This window comes from Sphaerodactylus townsendi, linkage group LG06, assembly GCF_021028975.2.
Source record: "Sphaerodactylus townsendi isolate TG3544 linkage group LG06, MPM_Stown_v2.3, whole genome shotgun sequence".
Taxonomy (NCBI): domain Eukaryota; kingdom Metazoa; phylum Chordata; class Lepidosauria; order Squamata; family Sphaerodactylidae; genus Sphaerodactylus; species Sphaerodactylus townsendi.
The window spans coordinates 125,438,162-125,447,599 of NC_059430.1; the positions used below are offsets into that span (position 1 = coordinate 125,438,162).

General features: G+C 52.5%; 1 protein-coding gene across 1 annotated transcript; it reads right to left on the reverse strand.

Annotated features, from left to right (window-relative positions):
- Positions 1–853: 853 nt before the first annotated feature.
- On the reverse strand, positions 854–5,748 carry LOC125435091 (zinc finger and BTB domain-containing protein 26-like). The gene is made up of 2 exons (XM_048501129.1): positions 5,558–5,748; positions 854–2,833 (listed from the first exon to the last, which is right to left on the reverse strand). The coding sequence occupies exon 2, from the start codon at positions 2,820–2,822 to the stop codon at positions 1,641–1,643; it is 1,182 nt and encodes a 393-aa protein (XP_048357086.1). The 5' UTR covers positions 2,823–2,833; positions 5,558–5,748; the 3' UTR covers positions 854–1,640.
- Between the last annotated feature and the right edge of the window lie 3,690 nt (positions 5,749–9,438).

The window sequence follows — 9,438 nt, forward strand, 5'->3', positions numbered from 1 at the left end:
CATTTGAGGTCTGAAGATATGTGCCCCAGTGGTGGGATCCAAAAATTTTAGTAACAGGTTCCCATGGTGGTGGGATTCAAACTATGGCGTAGCGCCAATGGGGCTGGGCGGGGCTCAACGGGGGCGTAACCGGGCATTCCGGTGGCGGGGCATTCCTGGGCGGGGCTGTGGCAAGGACGCAGCCACTGCGCCAGTCCTTGGGCGGGAAACGAATGCCCGCAGGCGCAGGCTGCCACGCACGCCGGTGCACCTCCTGGTAGACTGCTTCAAGTTCTGCGCGCTACTGCTGAGAGGAGGGGCGTAACTAAGGCCAAAATCACGTGGCAAAATCACCAATTAGTCACCCCCTCTCGGCACACACAAATAATTAGTCACCTACTCTCGGGAACCTGTGAGAACCTGCTGGATCCCACCTCTGATGCCCCCCCCCCCCAACCTTATTGATATTTTTGGGATATATGAGAATAATAGGAACAATTTATGGATTTTTTTTTGGAATACCAAAACGCAGATCCTGAAAAATTCTGGAACTGTTTGGGGCTGGCATTTTAATGCTCCCAGGTCTGCGTCTCTTACATTTCCCCAGTTTTGTTGACCTTGCCAAGGGTTCCCTTTTTAGATTCTCTGGCGTGAAACTGGCTCTGCTGGGCTGGCCTTCCTAGACCCATGTAGGTTCTGCTTGGCTTCTATGGTTTGACATTGGGTCTGATGGGGTTTTTTGCTTTACCTGCATCTGCACTGGCTTTCGCCTGGTGGCCGCTCTTGTGTGTTTGGCTTCTTTTGCCCAGGAGAAAGCACAGAATTTCATTTTTCCCCCATAAGGAACAACAGAGACAAGTCAGTGCCACCTTGATCCAATTCGCCTGAAACTTCAGGGGTCTTTAGTGGACAGGCAGTACTAGTTTCCATGCAATTTGGATGCCCCGTGGTTCTACACCAGCCATTCCAGCCCCCTGAAAAGAGTGCTCCGTAAGGAATAATGGACATAATTTTTTAAAAAACAGGATACCCCAATAATCCAGAATGCCAGTGTGGAAACCCTTTGTAAAACCCAAATTTTTAAAATTCAGAATTGTTTTTTCAAGTGCTATCCCTAGTTCTCTGACACAATCCGTACAGAACCGAAGGGCAAGAGTGCGTCCTTGCGAACTCCCCCCTATGTTCCAATGGGTCCCACCCAGCAGAACTGTCCAGCGCCTTGCGGAACAGGGGTCAGATCTTCCCCAGCTGCTCCCTTCGTGACACTGAGAACCTTCCCCCTGAGGCAACCGTCTCCCCGATTTTGACAGCAGGGTCCCTTCTGCGCCGGGAAGGAATAACATCCCAGAGAAGCCAACATGAGACCTGAGCCAATGGTCTTGGTCCCCTCTGTGCTTGGAATGATCTCATCCTGTCTAGGAAACTGAACAGTCCGTGGCCTCTCTCTCTATCAAAAGGGAACACTTGGATTGCATCATTTCCCTTCCGATGAGCAATGGAGCAAGTGGGCTTGTGGGATCGCCTCCCTCCAAGACATCGAGTTCAGCCTGTGGCAGGTTTCTTGCGCTTCCACCGCCCCTCTCACCCAAACAAGATATCCTGGCCTCAGGGGAAGAGCCCGCTGTCCAGTTGGCAGCCAGCCAGCCAGCCGTCCCCCCGCATCAATCAAAGCCAACGGTCACCTCTTCGATCTCTTCGTGGCTGTTCTCGAAGGCGCTCTTGCCGTGCATCTCCTTGAGGTGGCGCCGCAGGCCCGGCTTGTGGGTGAAGTGCATGTCGCAGTAGTTGCACCGGTGGGGTTTGAGGCCGCTGTGCAGGTTGAGGTGGTCCTGCAGCGTGGCGTTCTGGGTGAAGCACTTGCGGCAGACGGGGCACTGGAACGGCTTGAAGCCCGTGTGCACCCGGATGTGCCGCGTCAGGTTGCTCTTCTGCGAGAAGACCTTGCCGCAGCGCAGGCACAGGAAGAGCTTGTGCTCCTGCACGTGGCTCACGAAATGGCCCAGCTGCTGGAAGACCCTGCTGCAGCGCGGGCAGCGGTACGGGCGCTCCAGTTCGGGCGCCTTCCACCCCGCCGCCCCGCCGCCCGGCCTCCGGTCCCTGTAAGCCGTGGCTGTGCTGCGTCGGTGACAGTGCAAGGGGTAGCGCCTCCACTGGGAGCCAGGAGCGGGGGCTGGGGGCGGGAAAGGGAGGGCTCCGCTGCTCGTCTCCTCATCCAAGCAACCCTGCAGGTAGCTGCGAGTCAGCTCCACCGCTGAGTTGATAAGAGAGAGTGAGATTGTTGGGGAGGAGGGGCTGCAGGAGCTATGGGGGGCAAAATCAGACCCCTCCGTCACCCCTTCCTCAGAACGTGCCCTCCCTCTGAGTGCAGAAGGGCGATACTTCTCCTCCTCCTCCTCCTCCTCCTCCTGTAAGCACTTCCCCTTCTCTTCCTCCTCCCGCCGCCGGGCATCAGCCTTGGGCACTAAGTAGCGGGACAGCGCCTGGGCGCAGCATTCCACCACGTGGCCCATCTGCAAGAACGAAGCGGCCGTCAGGTAGTTGACGAGCTCCTTGACGGGGACCTCAAGGCACCCCGTGTAGCAGGACAGCAGAAGCTGGTGCCCGATCTCGGGGCTCTGGAAGAGCGAGACGGACACCTCTTCGGAGTCGTTGAGCAGGAACTGGTCCCGCAGGAAAGGGGAGCAGGCTGCAAAGACAACACGGTGCCCAGGAACTCGCAGCTCGTTCACCTGCACTGTCACGTCACAGAAGCGCCGCTGCTCCCGCAACTGGTCCATCCGGCGCAACACCCCGTCCCCATAGCCGGGGAAGTGAAACTGCAGCTGTTCACAAGCTGGGGCCATCTTTGCTCTGCCTGGGGGGGACAGGGGTGAGAAAACAGGGAGGGTGGGGGAACTCCAAATTACACACCACACACCAGATGGGAATCTAGACATGATGACATCTGACAATGCAAACAACAAGCCTCAAGCCTAAAGAGAAGTGGCCAAGTTGTTTCCAAAGGAATTTTTTGTTGCCACGCCAACGCTCGACAGATCAAAGCCTTTCTTTTTGAAGTCACCAAGCTTGCAGCATTGTTGCTCGTTTGAAATTGCTTGCTTTTGGCACCAATTACCAATCTGCAAAGCTACGTTTGTATTTTAACTCTGAAAATATGTATTTTTGAAAATATATTTTGCAATAGCTTAGGGTTGATGCATATTAGCACTGGAGACAGGCAAGGAGAGATGCTCAGATTCAGCTGATCCCTTCTTGCAAAACCTTCTTAGATTTCGCTAGCTGTTAATCACAACTGTCCTTCTAGGCATTACTCAAACATTATATTATTTTGTCAGGCTTAATAGCTGCAGCCACTCCAGCAAAAGCCAATACCCTGAAAGCTACGATACGGATAACCACAAAGTCAGGTTTTTAAAAGATTGGTCTGTGATAGGATTGAACAAAACATCCTTTTGGAGTTTTTTTTTAATTGAGGAGATGATGAAGAAGGTGGTGACGAACCTATGGCACTCCAGGTGTTCATGGACTACAATTCCCATCAGCCCCTGCCAGTATGGCCAACTGGCCATGCTGGCAGGGGCTGATGGGAATTGTACTCCATAAACATCGAGCACCAGAGGTTGGCCATCCCAGGTCATGCTGGCAGGGGCTGATGGGAATTGTACTCCATGAACATCGAGCACCAGAGGTTGGCCATCCCAGGTCATGCTGGCAGGGGCTGATGGGAATTGAAGTCCATGAACATCTGGAACACCATAGGTTGGCCACCCCTGGACTATCCCAAGGTCACCATGGCAGAGTGGGGATTCAGGCCTGGGTCTTCCAAGTCCTAGCGCCTAAATGGCCATGCTGGCAGGGGCTGATGGGAATTGTACTCCATGAACATCTGGAACAATATAGGTTGGCCACCCCTGGACTATCCCAAGGTCACCATGGAAGAGTGAGGAGTCAAGCCTGGGTCTTCCAAGTCCTAGCGGCCAATTGGCCATGCTGGCAGGGGCTGATGGGAATTGTAGTCCATAAACATCTGGAGTGCCATAGGTTCACCACCACACTGTGCTGTTTTATTCAGTCTTAATAAAAAGTATTGTCTGGCTTTTGTTTGGGGGATACTGCTGTGGATCAGTGTGACTATTGTTGGGGTTAGGAAATTCCTCAGTATCTGGGAGGGTGGAATGGAACTTTGGAAGGGGTAGGGTTTGGAGAGGGGCATCAGTGGGATATAATGCCACAGTCCCACCCTCCAAAGCAGCCATTTTCTCCAGAGGAATTGATCTCTGAAGTCTGGAGATCAGTTTTAAACGTGGGAGATCTCCAGGCCACACCTGGAGGCTGGCAGCCCTACTCAGGCAGGCGTGCTTCTTCCGCTGTTTTTGTAAGTAGGCTTACTAGGGGGACCTTCTTAGGTGACTGGCAGCGCAATCTATGCAAAGCTACAACAATCAGCACCCAGTAAATTTAAACTGGGAATAAGGGGCTTAGACTGGATAGCAAAACGAAAATTCACTTCACACCACAGGCAAAGACTAGTCTAGTCCAGTGATGGCGAACCTTTTTGAGACTGAGTGCCCAAATTGCAACCCAAAACCCACTTATTTATCGCAAAGTGCCAACACGGCAATTTAACCTGAATACTGAGGTTTTAGTGTAGAAAAACGTTTCGAGACGTGCGTTACTCGGGAGTAAGCTTGGTGGTAGTTGGTGGCTTTGCTTTGAAGCAATGGTGAAACTCTTCCAATGGGTGAATCACAACCCTAGGAGGGTTTACTCAGAAGCAAGTCCCATTGCCAGCAACCGAGCTTACTCCCAGGTAAAGGATTGCACTTTAGTTCTTCGCATGAAAATCAGTTTAACAGCGTTTAACAGGGTTATCTACACTGCTTCCCCAAAACTAGGTTTAATGCTAATAATCTTAGGTTTAATGCTAATAATCGAGCCCAGCAGCCCAGGCAAGCCTAGATGTGAGGAGGGGGGGGGACTCTGTTTGCGAGTGCCCACAGAGAGGGCTCTGAGTGCCACCTCTGGCACCCGTGCCATAGGTTCGCCATCACTGGTCTAGTCCATACATCTTAAGTGCGCTGCGTTTCTGGTCAATGGGATTATTTTGTTTTCCCGACCTGGGAGTTACCGTGTGGATAAGACCATAAGCCAAAAATGCATAAGTTATTTTATGCTGTTTATGGACAATTAGCTTAAACCTCTTCAAAACCAGGAAAGTCTCTGCGAAGAAGCCGATTTGATTTCATTCCCACGTGCTTCCTTACAAGTATTCCCGAAAACATTCTACGCCCTCAGCGTACTCTGCATCCAACGCTTTACCCAACCACCTCTCCCACGCTACGCACTCTGCGCCCTGTCCTATTACGCCGTTTGCGCAGCACCGTCGCGGCTGTCCAGGCTGCTCCAGCGGCGACCCCTAGAGGCCGATCGAATAACTCCTACTACGCTACTTACGCAGCTCCCTCACGCCCAAGAGGGCTATTCACCAACAGCTTCTACGCTCCGCCCTCGATGCGTACGCCTCTCTGTTCGTACCACAGCGTACGTTACGTGAGTAGCGCGCTTTTGAACCACTCACCCGAAATGTTCGCTTGGTGGGCCTGGTTTCTCACTGGGGAGCCGTTGCCCTCTTTTTCACAGCGTTTGAGGCGGTCGCTCCAAACACGCCCCCCCCCCCCCGTTCCGTTAAGAGTCCTCGCGGCGGCCCCGCGACTGCGCCGCCATCTTGGAATCGACTTCAGTGGGCCCGGGACTTCTTCCCCCGGGCGGGCAAGGGCAGGGATTGCTCCGCCAAGCGACCCGCCGCTGGGGCGCAGTAGGAAGGCGGGGGGACTTCGAGGGGGAAGTGAAGGGTCGGGTCAAAGTACAATATCCCTCCGCGGGGAAAGAATCCCAACCTTGGCTCCCATCTTTAGCCGACATGGCGCCCCATTTGAACCCCAGGTCTCCAAATCCAGTCCTCCCTTGGCCCCCTGGGAGCTGCCAGCCGTGTCTACAGGCCTCTCACAGTCAAGCACCAAGTGCCTCCAGTTTCCCCCTTTGCAACCAGCTTAGAGGGGATGGGGCATTCTTTGGCACCTTTGCCCTGATCAGCGTTGCCAACCTCCAGGTGGGTCAACCATAATGAAAGGGAGGCAAGTTACTCAAAGGTTAACAATCCAAACAAGCACCTGCATAGCTAATGGTATTAATGTATCAGTGTCTCTACTATTCAACGTGCACTCTCTTCAACAATTATAAACAAGCTTTTATACTGTGTGACATGAACAATATCTACACAGGCTTATTACTGTGTGATAATTTACACAAAGAAACATAAACCTAAGAGTGCCTCTACAAAGGGCTCGCAACAGCAAATTAACATGGAACAATATCCACGTGGGCTGTCATTCCCCGGTTATTGAATGAGTTCGTGATACCTTCACAATGGCCTGTTGCAGTGGCGTAGCGCCAAGGGGACAGGGGGGGATGCTTGGGCGTTCGGGGGCGTGGCGGAGGCACAGGGCGCACGCGTGACCCAGGCGGAGTTCCCCCTCGCTCTGGCCCTGGCCTGTTATCTTGTAATTTTCCAAGAAGACTACAAAAAAATCCTTCTTTTTTGCTTAGCTATATAAAAGCTGGTTCTCCAGAACAGAGACTCTGGCCTGTTCCTCTGCTCTGGTCTCAATACACAAATCTACATACTTATACTTGTGTTTATTATACTTATTATATTTAGTTTTTACTGTTCCTATCGCTGCTTTTAAGGGTTTTTAGCTATTTTATGACTGTATTACGTCTATATGTTGTGCACCGCCTGGAGCCCCTCGGGGATAGGGCGGTATAAAAGTCAAATGAATGAATGAATGAATGAATCATTTTCTTGTTGTATAATTCAAACATTAATTCCGCTCTCCCTGGAGAAAAATGGCTGCTCTGGGAGGTGGGCTGCATGGTATTAAGCCCCTTCCTATCCCCCAGACACCATGTCTCAAATCTCCAGGTATTTTCAAACTGGCCGTTGGCAACCTAGCTCTCCTGCTCCTGCCTTCATTCAACGGCTAGACAAGGCAGGAATTCAACAGGGATTGGATTTTGTTCTTTTTGTCGGACTGTACTAAAATGAATGATACGAATGCCCACTGGAAATAAATAGATGGAGCTGTTAAACGGAAGCTTGCCAACCTCCAGGTGAGCTCTGGACATGTCCTGTAATGCCTCCGAGCATCCATTGTCTCCAGGGGAACTGTGCTGTGCAGCCTGGAGATGTCTCCAGGGGAACTGTGCTGTGCAGCCTGGAGATGTCTCCAGGGGAACTGTGCTCTGCAGCCTGGAGATGTCTCCAGGGGAACTGTGCTCTGCAGCCTGGAGATGTCTCCAGGGGAACTGTGCTCTGCAGCCTGGAGATGTCTCAGGGAACTGTGCTCTGCAGCCTGGGAGATGTCTCAGGGGAACTGTGCTCTACAGCCTGGAGATGTCTCAGGAACTGTGCTCTGCAGCCTGGAGATGTCTCCAGGGGAACTGTGCTCTGCAGCCTGGAGATGTCTCCAGGGGAACTGTGCTCTGCAGCCTGGAGATGTCTCCAGGGGAACTGTGCTCTGCAGCCTGGAGATGTCTCCAGGGGAACTGTGCTCTGCAGCCTGGAGATGTCTCCAGGGCAGGGGTCCCCAAACTTTTTAAACAGGGGGCCAGTTCACGCATGGCCAGAGCCCAGCCGGGGCCCGGACCAAGTGCCGCCCGCGGGGGGAGGGGGGGCGCCATCCATCCACCATCGACTCGCCCCTGGCCGAGCCCCTCACCCCCGCGGTCCCCTTCCAATCCGGCCCTGAAGCTCCACTGCCTTTCTCTCTCCCTCCCTTGCCGCATTGGTACGGTCCCCTCCGGCCGCTTGGAATGAGCAGTGAGTCGCCCGCGCTTAATGCTGTTTGTAAACCTGGGGAAAAGGAGATAGAGAAGGGGGAGATCCGCTTCTGCCCAGCGGGCCGGATAAATATCTTCCGGGGGCCTGATCTGGCCCCCGGGCCGTAGTTTGGGGACCCCTGCTCCAGGGGAACTGTGCTCTGCAGCCTGGAGATGTCTCCAGGGGAACTGTGCTCTGCAGCCTGGAGATGCCCAGGGCCCACCTGCTGGCTGGCGTCCCTGACCTGCGCTTACCATTGAAACAACAAATATCTGCATCAGGAAGGGGGAGGGATAATCCGTCCTATTGCCCAGCAAAAGGAAGCATTCTTGACTTAGTTCCGCTTTCAGATTTCCGCCTGGCTCCAGAATTCTGCAATCCAGATCCTATTGCATTGTCTTCACCCTGGGGAGAAGGGGAGGGAAAAGGAGGGGGAAGGGTCTGCAACCTGCGGCTCTCCAGATGTTCATGGACTACAATTCCCATCAGCCCCTGCCAGCATGGCCAATTGGCTGATGGAATTTGTAGTCCATGAACATCTGGAGAGCCGCAGGTTGCAGACCCTTGGATGTCCCAACCTGTTTCTTGTATTTGCCCTGTAATCCGCCTTCCGTCCCAAAGAGCGACTGAGTGTAAATAATAAATAAACACATAAATGTGGGTCAGTAAATCGATATAGCCTGTTTTGGTTTGCAAGCAAAAGTGACTGTTGTGAAGAGTGAACGCTTTCTTTCTTGAGAGGTGAGGTAGCACAGTGGCATCTGAGAAGAGGTTTTCCTCCTTTCAGCACACGCAGGCAGGGAGGTCTCTTCCCAAACAGGGCTGACTGCCCCTAGTTTCTGTTAAAAAAACAACAACCACCTTATTTCCTGCTAAGGAAAGCTGCTACAACCTCACTTCTGAGCCCATAGGATACAACGGGGCATAAAGAAAAGAATTTGGCAAGGAAGACGGGGGTGGGGTGAGTTATCTGCCGAATGACCGGTGGTTGGAAAGTTTTGCATAAGGCCTTACATTCTTATGGGGCTGCGGGTGGGCTGGCTGGTTTTGGTCCAGTGTGTCTGACCTACCTTGAAGGGGTTGTTGTGACCTACCTCGAAGGGGTGTGTGAGGATCACATGGCGAATGCAACCTGTCAGCCAGTTCCACTTTTTGAAGAGGAAGGATAATTGAATCTTTTTTAAGCCCACAGAAACGAAGAGGAAGATCTCAGGAGGAAAATAACCACGCTATTTTGCAACCAGAGGGCATGAGGAGAATTTAAAAAAAACACACAAGATTTCTATTAAAGTATTATTACTGATGCATAACCCTCGGCAGAGACTTTCCCCCACCAGATGGTGTGGGAGCCGTCAGGGTGGAAAATACAGATTTTCTTCCCTTCTGACGCTAGTTTGACCTTTTGCCAGGGAGAATCCGGGCTAAATGTCTGTTATTCAAATCGTGGCTTTTGTAGGACAAGAATCAAAGCCAGCAGAGACATTGGGCACGCTGACCGTTTTGTACGGCATTGATATCTGGCAGCTGGACTCAAAGTATCTGAGTTGCAATATGCTAATCTTACCAGTACAGGATTCCTG

Bases quoted from the DNA above. Each gene is read 5' to 3' on its own strand.
- LOC125435091 (XM_048501129.1), bottom strand. From the start codon at position 2,822: ATGGCCCCAGCTTGTGAACAGCTGCAGTTTCACTTCCCCGGCTATGGG.